Genomic DNA, 18,959 nt, shown 5'->3' on the forward strand with positions numbered 1-18,959 from the left:
ACAGCACAGCCAGGCCCTATTTATCAACCCCAAGTCCTTGTGCTCAAGCAAGGTGTCAGGATGTCCCTACCAGGAGTTTGGCCTTGTCAGGGGAAAAGGCTCTTCTGTTCCATCCCTGAAGGCAGCTCTGCCTTCTCCCTGGTGCTCTGTCATTTCTTGAACCCATAAACTTTATGATCCCAATTACAGTGTCAGTGACTAAGGAGAAGGGTAATGAACAGTACCTGAGGGGAGCTGGCCCTTTGGACGTAACTGTTGTCTGGCTTCTTTTCCTCTATGTACCCATTAAATCAACCACTACTTGGAAAGAAATTTCTGATAATTCAAAGTGATCACTTTCCGAATAACTTTTAAGCATATTATTTAGTAATAATGACAGATCATCGAGTACTACTGTCAAGGGCTGTCTTCAATGTCATGTTCAGACACAGTATCGAGGAGACTGTGGATCTACTGTGCTCTCAGCACTACTTTGAATACCTGCTCAGTGCTTTACAGTTGGTTCTGAGTGTCTTTTTTTCTGATGCTATTTTCTTAAAAATTTTTGTACAATGCATTTTGATAAATTTGTTTCCTTCTCTCATAGCCTTGAATGTCCTCCATACCTCCCTCTACACCTTACTCTATGTTTTCTCTTTTGTGTTATCTTCCACCACAAAAAAGCCTCCTAAGCTTAAAAACAGAAAAAAGTAATTCAAAGGAATCGAAGAATAAATCAAAGTGAGAGAAAAGCTCAAACAAAATAGAACAAAATCCCCAAAAACCAAAATAAATCATGGAGTCCACTTTGTGTTACATAAGATTTCCTGGACATAAAGCCTGCCCTAGAGTTCTGATAGAGAGAAGTGAGTGTCCCCTTTCCAGCCATTGCTAAGTGCAAATCAGTTTGTGTTTAGTTATGAGAGTACATGTCCACTTTCCTCTCTCAGTGCTGTGACCCTGGCCAACTTGAAGTTGTGTAGGACTTGTGTGCTGCTACATTTGTGTTGGTTCATGTGGCCATCAATCCTGTTATATTTGGAACACACAATCCTGTTGTATTTTCTCATAGTATTTATCTTTTCTGGGTCTTCTAGCCTTTGTGTTTAACTCTTATGAATGGATACCTGAGTCTTGAGGGATGGGAGTTAATGAAAACATCCCATTCAGGATCCTTCTCCTCTGGTGATTTTCAGAGCAACTTTAAGTACTGTGAGTGCTAGATCAGAGTCATGAAGCTTCTACTTGGCAACCAGCTTGACTTCTCTCCTTTGATGGTATACAAGGCTCCTTCAGCAAGGACCTTACCACTGATAGTACAATTGATAGCCTTGGCAGTATCCTGTCACATTTGGAGGAGAGTCCTTAGGCCACCTTTGGTCAATGACCCAACAAGATGATATTGTTAGACCTAAAGATCCAAACCAGTGGATGTACTCCCCCAGAAACACTCATGGACAGCAGATTCGATGCAATAACATAAGGTGTATTGATGATAGGATGATACCCAGTATGCTGGAGCTCCCTTACATGCAGGTAAGAGGAACCCCAAGCTGTAGCTAAAAGCAGCTTATATACAATTTTTACAGAGTTCAGACAGCTAATTACCTCTTAAACCATAAAGAATTTCAAACAGCCATTCCCAGGCCCAGTTTCTAGGTAACTCAAATTTGCACCTTATCTTTACAACGAAGAGGGTCAGCTTAAGTGGCTTCTGTTTACCCAGGTGTACTGTGTTAAGGGCTTATCTGCCTGATAAACTCTTATCTTGGGCCCTTTTTCCTGGAATATTTGTTTGAGTCTCTGCAATGTGCTCCTCCTGGGATGTGCCTTGGGGGCAGCTAATATTTTAATGTAAACTGAAACTCAAACTTAAGAATCTTTTATTTTTAAGTTCAAGCTGAGACCTAAAATTACATTTTTACAATATCCATTCTTGGTCCTGGATGTTTTACTTAGTGGCATAAAATGTCGACTTGGAACATTTCTTCCCCATTACATGCTGACTCACTTTCTTTCATATACATGTGTATTTTTGGAAGCTTGTATAGTAGAAGAATTCTATATGGCTTTCCAAAACAACTTTACTTTTAGTTGTCACCTTCTATGTTTTTTCTTTTACCCTTCATTTCTGCCTCCCTTTTTGTTCTTTCCCAATAATATTGTACTCTAATTTCCTTTTCTTGGTAAATCCCATTCTTTCTCCTGATCCCTTATTAGGCACCTGACATCAGAAGTTATATAGATTATAGTACATACCGTGAAAGCTTAAGAGCTTTGTATATATATATACATATACATATATATATATATATATATATATATATATATATGTATATATATGTATATATATTGTATATTTATATATATATATATGAGAAATCATGTATTAATTTTCCTTTTTGGTCTGGGTTACCGCACTCAAAATGATTGTTTCCAGCTCCACCAATTTCTGTGCAATTTCTGTTTTTTAAACAGTTGAATAACATTCCACTCTGTAAACACCACATTTTCATTATGCATTCATCAGCTGATGATGGGGAGATACATGCTGTCCCTCACAGGCCATGTTTCTCATAGGCCATGGTCACCTGTTGGGTCTCCAGCTATCTCAAACCCAGTGTTCTACTGGGGAGACCAAATCATCTTTTCACAGCCCTACATGACAGTGTGTCCCATAGTACTTTCTTTTGTCCACACTTCTTTGCTTACAGATGTTCATTGCAATAACTCATTGGTCTGGTACGAGGCCTCTTGCTTTTGCTATTTTATCAACACTGGAACTTCGCTGGGACTCCCTGAATATCCTATTGTTGCTCTGTGTCGTGGAGATCCTATAGTTTTATATTTGTAGAACCAGCCTCTTCGTGTACTTCACTGGTGGGGTAGATGTTAGGGTGGGCCAATTCAAAGCCCTGGATCTGGGTCAGAGAGGTATCTGAATTGGTCAGCCTGACTTTGTTCCTGCTCTCATGTCCATGGGGTCAGTGCACCCTCAAACCCTGCAACCAGGGTCAGCCCTACTGTGCTGCAGAGGTAAACGGCCTGCTCTCCTTTGTTTCTCCAGTTTCTATCTTTGGTTTCTTTGTCACAAAACAGTTGTACTGTGTAGACATATGTCTGAGTCTTAAATTCAATTTGATTGATCACCATGTCTATTTTCATGCCAACATCACTTTTGTTTTCTTACTTGTAGGACTATGATACAATTTGAAATCTGGGAAGGTGATGACTCCTTCTGTGTTTTTATTACTCCAGATTATCTTCTAGGTATTTTAGCTTTTTAAATTTTTCATGTGAAGTTGAATTGTCTCTTTTAGATTTCTTTGAAGAATAGTGTTGAAATTTGAGAGGAAGGTTGCATTGAATCTGTAAACTTGTTTTGCTAGGATGCCCACTTTTCATAATATTAATTTTGCACAGCAGTAAGTATGGGGGTGTTTCATTTTCTGGTATCTACTTCTATTTATTTCTTCAATGTCTTAAAGTTTTTATTTTTGCAAATCTTTCACTTACTTAGAGTTATCCTAAGATTTTTGTTTAAGGCTACTGTGAAAGGTACTGTTTCTCTAATTTTTTCCTCAGTAGGTTTGTCTTTTATATATAAAAATGTTACTATTTTTTTGTGTGTTAGTTTTGTATCTTGCTATTTTGCCAAAAGTGTTTATCAGATATAGACATTTCCTGGTAGAATCTTAAGGTCTGTTATGTACAAAATCATCAGAATATTGATCTATAATCAGGGCTATACCAGTTTCATAAAAAGAAGTAAGAAATGTAGCTAAGAGTTACATCCTGGTTGGTTGAGAGAAAAAGAGAGAGAAAGAGAAAGAGAGAGAGGGAGAGAGAGAGAGAGAGAGAGAGAGAGAGAGAGAGAGAGAGAGAAACTCAGTCACATGTAGCCTATTGAAACCTTGAAGCCCACCCCTGACATACTTCCCCCAACAAGGCCACAATTCCTAATACTGCTTTCCTCTGGTCCCTCCTCGATGACTAACCATTCAAAGATGAACCTATGGGGGCCATTCTCATTCAAACCACCACATTACTATTACAGAGCAAATATTTAAATTCTATAATCAAATACTTTGAGATCTAAATTTGGAAAATCATATCATTTGAATCCTTGTTTATCCTGACAAGGGTCATTCGCACCATTGATTATAGAACCTAATTGCATCTAAGGTTTTCTTTCATTTATTACTTCATTCTGTCATATTTTCATCTTGCAATTCCAAATGCAAGGGGCTAAATCAATGCATCTTACCTATATTCTATGTACAGACACTTGGAAATGCATATCTCTTACCCATGGTATATACAGAAACACTTGAGGAACATGTTGATTCAAGTGTTTTAATATATCAAATATTAAACCCACGTTGGGTGCCAAAATGTCCCGTCCAGCAGGACATTAAACAGGGGTCCGGGGAGATCACCTGAAAGAGAGCGGGGTGTAGCAGGCAAAGACACAAAGAACAGCAACCTGTCTATAGGCTGATCAGATAGCAATTTTTACTTTTTCACACACAGGTTATATACACAAAAAGGCAGGATGTGGGGAAGGGGATGACGCAGGAACGTAGGTGTTCAGGGGGAGTACAGATATCTTCCAGAACAGTGTGTCAGCTGGGTGAAGGTTCAGGGGACAGGCCACTATGACTCCTCCTATGATTCACTTGTCCTAATCTAAGTTGGTACTTTCTACCCAAGGTCACCTATCTACAAGGTCTATGACTAGAGCCTGGCAACTATCTGTTTGTTTACAATAGCTTCTAGCCATCTGTTTCAGTGTCTTTTCCACAGAGACCCAAGACTTTGTGCTAGCAGGCTGACTTAGGCCTATTGCTGAATTCCAGGCCTTCAGTGCATAGACAGAGATGCCCCTGACATCTCCCGCCTTCTTTAAGTATAAAAGGACTGTGGCGATTCTAATTTTGCAAAGGTGGGGATAGAGGCCTGACCTCCAGTAATTAAAGGGAACATTGTAATGGCTCCGGTCCTCCTGTCGTTGTTCAGTGAAGCATGGGAGCCATACCCATCCCGATGTCTTTTTCCTGGAGAGGGGATATTTTTGACATCAACCCCTATGCAGTCAGGCTTGTCCCTCAGGGAACCCAGAAAAATATTTTTAATTTGTATATTCCCTTGCAGTGCTTAGCCTCGCATCCTAAGCAAGATTTCAGATCGCCAGTCAGAGGGGGTTCTGGGTGGCCCCTCTCTGCTTGGTCTAGGGGCGGGAGTCCCCTCTTTTAGGTTGAGCAGAGATGTGTTTTGGGAACACTCTGGATAGAGTAACAGCCTCAGCTTGAGTCTCGTGGTTCTCCATAGCTAACTTATGATAATGTACCTGAATAGGTTTTGCTACCAAATCATCAATCTGTTGTTTCACGAATTTAGTAAGCCTATTTAAGGCCCAGGGACCAAAGGAAATAAGCAGAAGTAACCCAATTAATAGTCTCAAAATTGTAGGAAGTAGGGTCGACAACCATGAAGAGGTTAAAAACCAATTCTTTTACCAGCTCTCACCTTTCTCTCTTATGCTCTCTATCTTTTCTCAAGGCCTTCTTTGACCTTTTTCATGTTCTCTTTAACAATCTCTGTCTTATCTTTGTAAAAACAACATTCTTCTTTAAGGGCTGTACACAGTCTAGAGATGTACACGGTCTTTTCTATTGTAAAAGAGTAAATCAAGTCCAATAAAGTCCTTTGCATTCTTTGGAGATCACTTCAGACAGCAAAATGAGGGATTTCTTCAGATTAGTGATGTCAGTCTCTAGATGTTTGATGTCCTTGTCACTGGCCCATTGAAGGTCTGGATAGCGTAAGTCTGGAAGCCAGCATCAGGATTAGAACTTCCAATAGCAAACACCACGGGTGATTAATTTTTACCTGGAAAGGAAAAAGAAGGGAAATCTCAGGGAGATTTCTCTTCCCTGGATGTCAATTGTTATTTGTCTTATTTATAATTGGGCCTGGCTTTTGTGGGGTTATCTATTTATTTCATTAGTCTTTCTGGCAGCCATTTAGCTGTGCCTTCTTTGGTATCAAACAGGCATATTAATCCTTGGCCCCACATGAGAACTGGGTCCAGGCCATTCTATTTAAGGGTAAGATGGTCCTTTCACATAACTGTGACATAGTTTTTATTGGTCTCAGCATGTCAATGGCAATCAGCAGCAGGTTTGCCATGAGCTTTCAGATTTAGAAGATTGAGAATGAACAAGGCATGATAAAGAGTATTTCTGGGAGACTCTTTCTGGGGATGTAGCTCCCCCTCTTTTGTATTAAAAGCCAAATTTTTTTAGAGTTCTTAGTAAAACCAGGGCAAAAGTGTCAGCAGCCGCTTTTCCCACACTCAGAGAGTCATGAAGACACTATTTTAAAGTTCCACAATATCTGTTTTACAATACCTTGTCCTTGAGGATTACAAGGAATTCCAGTAATATGGGTAATACCGAATTGTCAACAAAACATCTCATAAGTCTGACTGCAGCAGTTAGTTTGTTTATTTTAATATGGTATGGAACACCAAGGATAAAAAGATAATATAGGCAATAACTAATTGTACTTTTGATTTTCTTGTTTAAGTAATTGTAACTAGAAAGCCTGAAAAGGTGTTAAATCACACACACACACACACACACACACACACACACACACATAAATTTTCTAAAATCAGAAATGGGTAACATCTACTTAACATAATTGATTAAATATAAGTCCTCAAATATTAACACCATCATTAAAAAATTGAGGACACTGAAAGTAAATTTTTATAATGTAACTTATACACTCTCTGAAAATATCAAATTGTTATCTCAAGCTATTATTATTAAACATAGAGCCACAAAGATGTACTGTCTTGTGGTGATGTTATATAAACAAATAGATGAGTTTTTAAGTCTTAATGATGATCTTTATAAAAATTTTAAAATTATATTCATGATTATTAAGCTCTTTTATAACGAGACTGTTACTAGGCTTTTTTGATAGTCAAAAGTGTAATAAGAATTTTGTCAGCCTCTCAAGTAACATCAGTTAATTATTCTTAGATAATAACCAGACTTTTTTCCACTTAGGGCACTTTCTAGGAGGTTATAAAACAATTTGCCAAAGATCAATAAAAAGGGAACCAACAATTTACCGTAGGTATTAGGATAGAAAATAAAACATTGTCTGGGCTTATCTATACAAATCTTCACTGATAACCCAGTTATAGTTCTAAACCCTCAGTGAACCTGTGGAGCCAGGCAGGTAATGGATGTTTAGCCACACAATCACTTTTAACAAATATGTATGTAAATATTTTTTATTATAAACCTTCACCTCAATTTAATTTTTGGTATATACTTATAACAAGCTTGTAACATGTGATCATACACTCTACAAAACATATGAATACTGAGGACAAAAGGATATGAGGGCAAATATAATAGAGAGTTAAAATAGAACCCTTTGTCTTTTTCCACTTAGAATATAAAATAAAACTTTTTTCCTTTTCTCAAATAAAAGAGAAGTTTTCTTTGTACTTTTTTAGCTAGCTTTTATAGAAAGCCTTTTTTTTACACCTAATAATAAACTCTTTAATAACTTTTAAGTGACCTCAGAATAGCAGGCATAAGTTAGAGCCCAGCAGTTTTTGTCCCAGACAAAACAAAACAAAACAAGACAAAACAAAAGCTATTTACTTAATTGTTGAATGTTTCTAGGATAAGGTGCTAAGTGCCAAAAAACTGCAGCTTTTGGTCTCAGGGATCACAAAAGGCAGATCAACTACAGTGGCACAGTAATCTAGATAGGCAAACTCTTATTGTATAGTAACCCCAATGTAAAGAATAAAATTGTATGGCTAATTGTTTTTGTAGTGTTTGTAACCTATCTGATATACAAATTCTTTCAATTTTTATTATGTCTCTGATATATATTTAAAATTATACTCATTTCATATGCATGTATGTGTATATGTCTGGGCATACACATTTGCTGTGGTGTGAATGTGGAAGCTGGAGTACAATTCCCAGGAACTGATTCTGACTTTCTCCCATATGGTTCCTCAATGAAAGTCAGGTTGCCACTCTAGGCAGCAAGAGCGTTCCTTGCTGTGTCATCTCAATGGACCACTACATTGATTCAGTTTCCCCTGCTGTCTTCCCCTTTGGTAAGCAAGTTGACTCTTATGGTTGCCTTTTCTCTTCCTTTTTCTGTATCTTTGTTTCACAGCCTAAATATTTTCTGGGTTATATTTGAACCCCAAATTGATTTTGTGCTTAAGTATTAAATGTCATTTTAGGGTTCAATATTACACTAAATGACCCATTTTTTCCAATTACAGTCAAATAATTAAAGCTGACCCAACCAAAGATATCTAAAACAGTATCTTGTTGAAAGAAAGTTATCTAGTAGGTGTAACCTGGAGAGTACCTTTGAAACACTGGACTACACTCATCCAAGAGGTCTGAGTTTCAATTCCTGACATCTAAAGGAAGCTTGGGCTTGTTCTATATGTATGTATGGTTTCTGAGGTAGGTTATATGAAGTAGAATAATCTGCTGTTGTGTATTGTCATGGGATTAGGGAAATTTGTGAACATGGTATCTGTAGTAATCTCTTTCAGGAAAGTTGGTTGTGAATTGAAATAAAATCACTCAGATCCTGGCTGTCATGAATACTGCATTGTTTCAGGAGTTCTGCAGTAAGGTTTAGGTTTCCTCTGGCTTCACTCATATCTTTAACCTTGTTAATAACTGGGTCACTGATGTTTGTGAGATTAAGGTGATTTTCAGATTCAAGTTGGGGCAGGAGTTTACTGTTACTGTTTCACATCTAAGAGCTCCAACATCATGTCTCTCATACACACATGTATGCGTGTGTATATTATATATACATGCATACATATATATACACACATATGTACATATACACATACACACATGTACATGTACACACACACACACACACACACACACACACACATATATATATATATGCATTTAAACACAAACATAGAAACTATAGGAAGACATTAAAGGATACTTTCCTGTGTACCTTGTGGAATTAATATTTAGAAAGCAGAATGTCAGGTATAAAATATGGAATTTTTTGAACTAGGATGACTAAATCTCCAAGAAATTGTTAAATTTACCAAATTCATGTGAATGCTTCCAGTCATTGTAGTAGTAAAACCAATTAAAAAACAAAACACAATTAAGACCTTTTTCTTAGTGCTGGAGAAATGACTCAGTAGTTACAAGCACTAGCTGGTCTTCCAAAGGATTCAGGTTCAATTCACAGCCACCACATTTTGGTCCAGAACAATCACTCTTACTCCAGTCAGTCAGAGGGCATTTGGAGGTGTCTTCCAGACTGTACAGGCATCATTCATGGGTGTACTACATATGCAAGGAAACTATCCATACACCATAAATGAATACAACTATAAGAAAATTTAAAAATCACTTCAAAAGGGTAGCAAAATAGAGAATGATGTTTCTATAGTACTGTAATTTGCTAATATTAAAGAGTTAATTCATAATTAATGCTCGGCTCAAGACTTGGGTCAAGAGGAAAAGTGTCTGAGATTAAATAGATTCTTAAGATTCTTTGTGGAGTTTTATTATATCCATAATATTGCAGAACTGAGAGTTTTTTCCATACTCATTAAGGAGATAGAGAAATTTTCTCAGTTTCTCTCACTGAGCAGGCCAACATCCAGCCAGAAGCCCATCCCTGTGAATCAGCACAAGGGGGCTAAAAGATGCATAAACAAGGGTTAGAAACTCTTGAATATTTATTATCAAGGAATTTTCTTCTAAGGAGATACTTAAAATTAGAGAAAAGGCAAAACTGACCAGTAGAAGAAAACAAAACAGCATCAGATGGAGGACACTTTGAACAGCTCTCAACTCTGGGGGAGTTCTGTAGAGAAGCTTGGAGTTCTGAAGGTAGAGGACATGCTGGTGATGCTTGTGGAGAAGAAATACCATGTAGCCACTGGCCCCTCCCATGGCACCCTGGAACACTGCATCTCTCAGGACCATGAGAGGAAAAAAAAATCCATTTTGTTTTTTGACTTGGTAAAATAAAATAGCAATAGTTCTCTCTATTTTAAACAAGTGATATATTCAGGTTTATACTTTTGATGGAATGGATTAGGTTCACACTTATTAAAGTATTGAATATCCAAAAGAATGAGAAGAATGGATGGATGTAACATGGAGACTTTGGCTTGAGTCTGCTCCACCCAGATGCTCTGGGACTGATGATGATGGCCTAGACCACAGTGAGGAGACTGCTGGTGCAGATGGAGAGGCCACAGGCGACCCACTCCAGGTAAACAATGATCTTACAGTCTATGTCATCCAGGAAGTTTCTCAAACCAAAAATTGCTATTGTCTTTGGCAATCCTTTCACAAGAAGGAATATGATATTTGTAAAAACTAAGTGGACGAGAGTAAGGTGTATGGGTTTCTTCTCAGGGCTTCCCCACCAATTGGACATATAATTCACAGAAACAGATAAGTTTCCCAGAGTGCCAACAAGAATTCTGGAGAGGAAAACTATTTTCTCAATAAACTTCAAAACCATTTTTACTTCCTAGGTAGAAAAACATGTATCAAGGTTGCAAAGATCTTTTCCAGAAAGCAATAGTAATCCTTCTTTAATCTTTCTGGCCCCAGGGATAAGCCTTGTCAGAATCAGAAGGAAAGTAGAGGATCCAAGGTTCACAGAGCCTTTCATCTCTTCTCTGGCTTAGTCACAGAGACTTCAGCTTTAATGAAACTCTGCATGGCACAGCTGAGGGGATCTAAGATCTTACCTTCATGTACTCACCTGGACCTCTGTGGTGCAGACAGGCTCTGGAGCAGCTCTGGGTAGGTGACATTTGCCAGGTGATATTTGTACTGCCTGGATCTGTGGGGCTCTTGGCTGCCATCAGGTACTGCAGACTTTAGGTTTCATGTTGTCACAGTGTCAGGAGGAAGGAAGGCCACTGCAGGGCCTCAGTCCCTGAAGTACAGCTTCCCTCTCTCCCACAATTACAGCATGTTTTGCTCAGAAGTTATTTCCAGCTTAATTAGGGTTTAATTATTTTGAGAGTAAGGATGTGAGGTGAGAAAATGAACAACTAACCAAGTACTTTGTACTGAACTTCCCTCATCTCCTGACTTCTTTTCATGTCTCAAAGTTCCAGGCTGTGGCCTGGCTGGGGACTGACTTCTGTCACACAGGCCTTGCTTTTCCTTCTCAAATCCCTCATTAGACAGGAGTGAAACAAGTGATGCTCAGCACCCTGGCATTCTGCTTTTGTACGAAGTCCCAGACATGGATAAGGGCAAGTTTAGGGTCCTGTGTGCCAGTCGGTATTGAAGGTCCTTGCTGTAACTGATTGTTTATTTCCAACATTGACCTTATTCTAAAAGCAATCCTTACTTATTATAAAACTTCAACAAAGCTTCTAAAATTTATGTGTCATTTCATATAGTTTTCAATCTAAGCCTTTGCTGCCCTGGATGCAAAGTAATGTAAATAAATGTGGGAGCAGAGCTGAGGTTCTTGAAGAGAAAGCAGCACTGGCTTGTCTGGGGGATGAGTTTGAGGTCACTTGTCTCCTCTGTGCCCTGTGTGATGGTGTCTCCATACATGTAAGTGCAGCTGAAACAACATAGAAACTGAAGATGCTTCTTCTGTGTATGAAAGGGCAGCTGTTGAGGAAAGCAGGATTTCCACAACTTCTATTGGTTATAAAACTTATGTGCAGAGAAACTTAGTTGTACATTATATATGTAAGAGTAGATAGAACTTGAAAAGTCAAATAATTATCTTTGGTCAAACAAGAAGCGCTTTCCCCTGCTTGCTTTGTTATTTTGTTTAGAATATTTCTTAATTTCATCTTTATATTTGAAATATAAAGGAAAATAAAACAACTTAAAGCTTATAGTGCCATGAATAGATTGTTCAATAAAAGAAAAGAAAATATCACAAGGGGAGCTCTTCATGGAGTTTCCATTCTGGAGGAGTTCTGCAGGGAAAATTGTTCACCAGCAGACAGCACATGCTGTGGGATTCATGGAGCAGAAACAGCATATAGCCCATGGCACAGCCACAATTTCCTAAAACAAGAGCCATAAAAATGAGAAAAATTCACTTTATTATTCAGCTTTATGTATTTAGTGTTTTGCCTGCATGTATGTTTATGCAGCACATGTGTGTATTTCCCATAAGGGCAGAATCGGGATTTGGATCTCCTGGAAGTGGAATAACAGATGGCAGTCAGCTCCTATATGGGTGCTGGGTAGCAAACCTTCAGCCTCTGCATGAGCAGCAAGTGCTCTTAACCCAGTAACCATATCTCCAGCCTCTATTATAGATGTTTTTTGTTAGATAGTCTAGGGTTCGGGGTGTGGGTGTATATTATTTCTTCCATTAACATAACTTTATTTACACACACACACACACACACACACACACACACACACATCTCGAGTGTGTGCGTGTGTGTGCGTGTGTGTGTGTCCATCCTGTGTATTTTGTATGTCTGGTGTTTGTGAGTTTTTGTCTTATATGTCTATGTGTGTGTTTGTATGTGTGTTTGTGTATATAGGGGGTGGGGATGGGAAAGGGTGCTCATTGATGCCAAAGTTAGACCATTGGAGTCCTTAGAACCTGAGTTACAGGAGGTTTTGGGCTATCTGACATGTGGCTAAGAACCAATCTCAGGTTCTCCACAAGAGTAACGAGCATTCTTAACTACTTAGCAACCTCACCAGAGCTTTCATTTTCTATGTAACTTTTTGAGGGTTATTCTGGAGTTTCTTTCACTTACTTGATGATCACTATTCAAAACCCTTTTTCTCAGTTCAGAATATTTTTTGGTTTTATGCCAGCCAGATTAATATATTTATGATTTTTTATTGCCAGTGTTGAGAAACATGACCCTGACCAATAAGCAAAGTAAACCTCCCTTCTTTACAGTTAGCCTGTATCAGATGTTTAATTACAGTAAGAGAAATAGATTAATAGACAGTATGATCACAGGGTTATTATCACATTCCTTGTCCTTTGATGGCTACTCTGTATTGTTGTTGATGAAGAAATTCACAATTGCTTGAGTAGGTGATTAAAGGGATGTTAAAAAAAATAAATAGACTGCTGAGAACCCAGTTAGAAAAAAAATGAATGCTCCAGGAAGGTAGACTATCTTTGGTATTTATTCAGTTCTGCATTATGAGCCTCTGAAAAGCTTCCTGTCACAAGGCAGATTCTAATAACTGTGAAATGAGTAAGTGAACTGTGCAGAGATAAAGTCTTGCCCTCAGAAGGAGAGGCTTCTTGACAGTTGCGTTCCTTCATCTCTGACACTTCTGCTGATGGAGGACCATCTATAAATCTCTAGGATTATGTAGTATTCAGATTGTGCATCAGCCCTAGAAGTTTCATTTGCTAGCCAGGTGTACTTTAAAAAGTTCAAAATTTTCCCATCCCAGAGAGATGCATGCATTCCCAAGAGAGCCTTCCTCTTTACTTAGTTGCTTTGAGTCTATGGATTGTACTTAAATTATCCTTTACTTAGCAGCTAATATCCATTTATAATTGAATACATATCATATTTGTCTTTCTGGACGTGACCTACCTCATCCAGGATGATTTTCCTTGTTCCATTCATTTGTTTGCAAATTTAATAATATTTTTTTCATAACAGTTTAAAGAGAGGGAGAAAGGATTGTAAGAGCCAGAGGGGTCAAAGACACCAAGAGACTCACAGAATCAAGGAGGGTTCATAGGAGCTCACAGAAACGCAAGCAGCCATCAGAGATTTGGCATGAGTTTGTGCTAGGTCCTCTTCATACATGCTGTGGTTGTTTAGTTTGGTATGTTTCTGGGACTCTACACAGTGAAAGTAGGGATGTCTCTGATTCTTTTCCCTCCTTTTGGGACCCTTTCCTTCTACTGGATTGTGTCAGTAAGCCTTTATCTAAGGGTTTGTGCTTAGTCTTGTTATATCTTTTATGCTATGTTTGGTTGATGGGAGAGGCCTGTGACAAATAGGAAGTGCTGGGTGTTCCCCTGACATGGTAACCATGGAAGCACATTAAGGGACTATACATGCGGACAAGTCTTCTTTACTCTTTCTTTATTTGCTTCATGGGAATGGAATCATCTTTGGGATGACTGCAGTGCAGTGTCTTGAGGACCTGGAATAAGGATGATTTCTTAACTTTTGGGGTCCTCCTGGTCCTGAGGCTGTGGACCTCACAAGGCTCCCAGTGTCCTGCCACTTCTCATGGACATGCTGCTGAGATTCCAACAAGCAGATCTTCTCTGCACCCTCACTACTTTGGTTTTCTTATCCTCAGCTCAACAAGGTGTTTCTGCATAGCATCAGGGAAAATGGGATCAGGTGTGCAAGAAGGCAAGGAAGCCTAGCAAACCGCTAGATGTTCAGTAGAGGCCATTGTGAGTGACTAGAAGTGAAAATTGGAAGGTCCAGTGTTTATTATCTTTGATCACGGTTTTAATATATCAATGTGCCAGTGAGCCCTGGGATGCAGCATGAGTGTACACAAAACCTGAAAAGCATCATTTCAGAGAAGCCACTTTCCAGAGCTTCTTATAGTCCAGAGCACTATATATTCTAACCCAGTTATAATTGGACAGCATCATTGACATGTTATTTTTCATTCTGGAATCTAGCAGTGTCACACAGTTGTTGACCAAGTCTGCTGTGCTGTGGTGGCCTTGCTTGTCTCGCTGTCATCTTCACTCTGCAGTACTAGCTCACCTCAGATGAAGAGCACTTCCACATCTGCACCTGTGATGGTTTATATATGCTTGGCCCAGAAAGTGGAACTCTTAGGAGGTGGACCCTTGTTGGAATAGGTGTGTTCACTGTGGATGTGGGCTTAAGACTCTCACCCTAGCTGTCTGGAAGTCAGTCTTCCACTAACAGCCTTCAGATGAAGATGGAACTCTCAGCTCTGCCTGCACCATGCCTGCCTGGATGCTGCCATGTTCCTGGCTTGAGGATAATGGACTGATCCTCTGAGCCAGCCCTAATTAACTGTTGTCATTTATAAGACTTGCCCTGGTCATGGTGTCTGTTCACAGCAGTAAAACCCTAAGACAAAAGTTGGTACTAGAGACTAGAGTATTGCTGTGATAGGCCTGACCATGCTTTTGTTTGGAAGAATGTAGATTTGGGGACTTAGTATTTGGAAAACCGTTGAATGCTTTAAATGGGGCTTAATGGGCTATCCTAGTAGGAATATGGAAGAATTTGCTACTGAGAGTGATTTAAATTGTTCAGACCTGGACCAAGAGATTTCAGTGGAGAATTTCAATATGTGGCCTAGAGACTGTTTTTGTGACATTTTAGTGAAAAATATGGCTACTTTTTGCTCCTGTCTGAAGAGTCTGCCTGAAGCTAAGGTGAAGAGACTCATATCAATTACATTGACAAAATAAGTCTCAGAAACACCCATCACAGACATTGTTCTCTGGTTAAGTCTTTTGAAGAACATTACACAAGCATAGCAAGCTGCAAAAGGAAAAATATAAAACATATGGTCCAAGTATTAAAGAGGCATCAGGAAGTGAAACAGTTGAATTCTATGTTCAAGAAGTGTTAAATTGAATTAAGGGAGTAATGACTTTGGAGCAAGATCCTACCCAGCTAAATTTAGATCCAGGTGTGGTGGTCCACTCCTTTAATCTCAGGAGATAAAGGCAAGCAGATCTTTGAATTCAAGGCCAGCCTGAGACAGAGCAAGTTCTAGGTGGAGAAAATCGTAAATCTAGGCATGGTGGTACACACCTTTAATCCCAGGGGACAGGAATGCAGATCTCTGAGTTCAAGGTGAAGCTATAGAGCAAGATCCAGGACAGCCAAGCTTAGGTAGTGATGCAGTTGGAAAAGACGAATCTAGTGATAATGTAATAGAACAAGGGGCCATGTTCCAGTTCCTGCAAGCAGCAGAACTTGGTAGCTTTGGCCATTTGGCTCTGGCTTTATAGTCAAGAGGAGAAGAAGACTACTAGGACAATTGATGCTGGGTTAGCTGGAGCTAAGAAATTAGCTGTGATTAAGAAGAGACCAGTATCACAAAGGTGATATCTTCTGGGAAGTGTTTTCTGAGGGCACAAATAAGAGATAGACAAGGTTTTACCTCCTGCAGCAGCTGTACTTGGTAATGTGTAAGAGTGACCCAGGAGGTACTAGGTTTGAAGGCATGAAGGCACCATGAAGAATAGTTGAGGCTTGGCACTGTGAGAGGCCATGGACAGCCACTGGTGAAAAGTGCAGCTCCAGTTGCAGTTGATGGCCCCAAACTGAGGGATTCATGCAAAGGAGTTGAGGCTTGGCACCACAAAGAGGACCTATGAGAGGATATTGGTGAAGCCCAGTTGCATCAAAAGACCCCAGTGCATTAGAGTTGCCAGTACTGCTGGATGATCGCCAAGAAGAGCAGTGACAGTGGAGTGGATCAGCCTGAGCTTAGAGTTTTACAGAGGGCAGAGAAGTGACGCCAGCCCTTTGGAGGAACCCAGAAGATCATGTGTGGATAGCAGATATTGAAATAAGAAGTTGTAATGTCAAAGTTGCCTTGGAGAGCCCAAAATGTTCAAGATGCCAGAGCCATGAAATATCTGCTGAGGAAAGCTGCTGACAGGGAGTGGAACAAGACCAGGAGAAAAAAGTTCATTACAGTCAACAAAGATGAAAAGGGAGTTGTAGATCTGAAAACTGCTTTGACATCAGACAAGGAAATACAGAGTTTGGAGTTTGCCAAGCTGGTTGCCTGTGTTGATGCAGGGATTACAGTTGAGTGATTGGATAGATCTCAAAAGACATGTTGGACTTTTAACATTGTTGAGACTGGTATAGACTATGGGCACTTTGGAAGTTGAACTAAATGTTCTTTTTTATTATGCTATGTTTAGGTATGGCCCTCATAGACTCATGTGTTTGAACAAGCCTTTGGGGGTCCAAGAGTGGAATGTGATGGTTTTTATATGCTTGGCCCAGGGGGTGGCACTCTTAGGAGGTGTGACCTTGTTAAAATAGGTGTGTCACTGTGGATGTGGATTTAAGATCCTTACCCTAGTTATCTGGAATTCAGTCTTCTACTAACAGCCTTCAAATGAAGACAGACCTCTCAGCTCTGCCTGCACCATGCTTGCCTGGATGCTGCCATGTTTTTGCCTTGAGGATAACATACTGAACCTCTGAACCTGTAAGCCAGCCCTAATTAACTGCTGTCATTTATAAGGCTTGGCTTGGTTTTGGGTGTCTGTTCACAGCAGTAAAACGCTAAGACATCACCTAACTATTTTTTTTTTTTATGCTCTGTCTTGGAAAAAAACCGCAATAGTAATTTCTGACAGAAGCTTTATCTTCAGCATTTTTCAGGTGCAAATAAAGGGATAAATCACATGGCAGAGATGATGGAATAGGAAGATGGTAAAAATCCATTTTCCATCTTCCTAGAAACCCTCAATAGGTGTTAGATTGTGCAGTATCAGAGTGCTTTAGAAAAGGAAATCTATTACCATAATATTTAATATTCAATTTAATATTTAATTGTGATAAATAGAATATTAAGGCAAATGACAGTTTGGTAAGGAATGCTGTAACCCCAGCATTTGGAGTGCTGAGTTACCTCAAGACCAGCTTGTGTCACATACAGACTGCCAGTTCAACCTATGTTGCACAGCAAACATTATGTCACCACATCTAAAATTCATTATGGAAAAGCAATTTATAATGTATATACCTTTAGCTCATAGAGATTAGAAGTAGAATATATGGATGTACTTCTTATTGGGCATGCAAGACATTAGGAACACGAACATCTCTGCTGATCAGAACATAGGGGCTGAAACTAGCATAACCAAGTTCTAAAAATGTTTTCATATTTAGTAAAATAGAATCATGTGTCACTGAAAAACCTGTGTAGAAAGAGAGAATAAAATCTACCCAATAGAAGAAAAGAAAACAGGTCATAAGAATGAGAACACTCCATGTAGCTCTGATTTCTGGAGGGGAGTTGTTTGCAAACCTGGAGCTGTAAAGGTAGAGGACACGCTTGTGGTGCTTATACAGATGGAGAGCCATGGATCCACTGCTCCAGCCCATGAGACTCTGAAAGATGACATCACGAAGAGTCATGAGAAAGAGGAAAAGCCACTTGATGATATGTCTTGATTGGAGCATATAGCAGTGGCCAATGTACATTATAGCCTCAGACCTGTTCAAGCTACTGCCTGCTTTGATGTAGGAGAGCAAGTTGGAGCTTATGAGAACATTGACAATCCAAAAGACAAGGATAAAGGGAAGAACGTGGCATGCTCTTTGTGGTTTGAGTTTTGTCCAAAGGGTGGTGCTGGGACTGATGGTGACAGCCTGGACCACACTGAGGAGACAGGTGGTGCAGATGGAAAGGCCCCGTGCCATCCTTGCCAAATAAACTACAACTTTACAGCCAATATCTCCTAGGAAGTTTCTGAAATAGAACACTGTGGCTACATCTCTCATCCCTGTGCTACAAATAATGATCATATGAGAAAATGCCAAGTGGGTAAGAATAAGGTCTACAGGTTTTTTCTCAGTCCTCAAGGCAGGCATGTATATATTTTTCAAAAATATTAGGGCATTTCCCAGAATTCCAGGTCCAATAAGAGAAAGAAAGATTATTGTGTGGATGATATTATTCCAATTCATCTTCTGACTTTATGCACAACACTAGGATAAATCTCCGAAACACATGTAAGATTTTCTGTTAATTCTGATGAAAATAATGGTATCAGCGATATAAATGCATGTGTTTCTTTCCTTGAGGCTGCCAGATCACAGTGTTTGTTTTTCTGGTTGGTTTCTTTTCTATCCCAGTGGAAGTGATGATGGCTATAATCAGGGCATAAGCCTGATAGTTTCCTGCCTTTCACAATGATCCTTCATCCCTCAAGTTCACATGACTATG

General features: G+C 39.3%; 1 protein-coding gene and 1 pseudogene across 1 annotated transcript; both read right to left on the minus strand.

The window, feature by feature from the left end:
• Positions 1-9,661: 9,661 nt before the first annotated feature.
• On the minus strand, positions 9,662-10,589 carry LOC117714092 (vomeronasal type-1 receptor 4-like; annotated as a pseudogene).
• A 7,208-nt stretch (positions 10,590-17,797) lies between these two features.
• On the minus strand, positions 17,798-18,700 carry LOC117714141 (putative vomeronasal receptor-like protein 4). Its single transcript, XM_034510796.2, has one exon. It carries the CDS (start codon positions 18,698-18,700, stop codon positions 17,798-17,800), a length of 903 nt encoding a protein of 300 aa, XP_034366687.1.
• Between the last annotated feature and the right edge of the window lie 259 nt (positions 18,701-18,959).

Source organism: Arvicanthis niloticus, chromosome 8, assembly GCF_011762505.2.
Source record: "Arvicanthis niloticus isolate mArvNil1 chromosome 8, mArvNil1.pat.X, whole genome shotgun sequence".
NCBI classification, from domain to species: Eukaryota; Metazoa; Chordata; class Mammalia; order Rodentia; family Muridae; genus Arvicanthis; species Arvicanthis niloticus.

Excerpts from the sequence above, each read along its gene's own strand:
- LOC117714141 (XM_034510796.2), bottom strand. The coding sequence starts at position 18,700 with ATGAATTGGAATAATATCATCCACACAATAATCTTTCTTTCTCTTATT.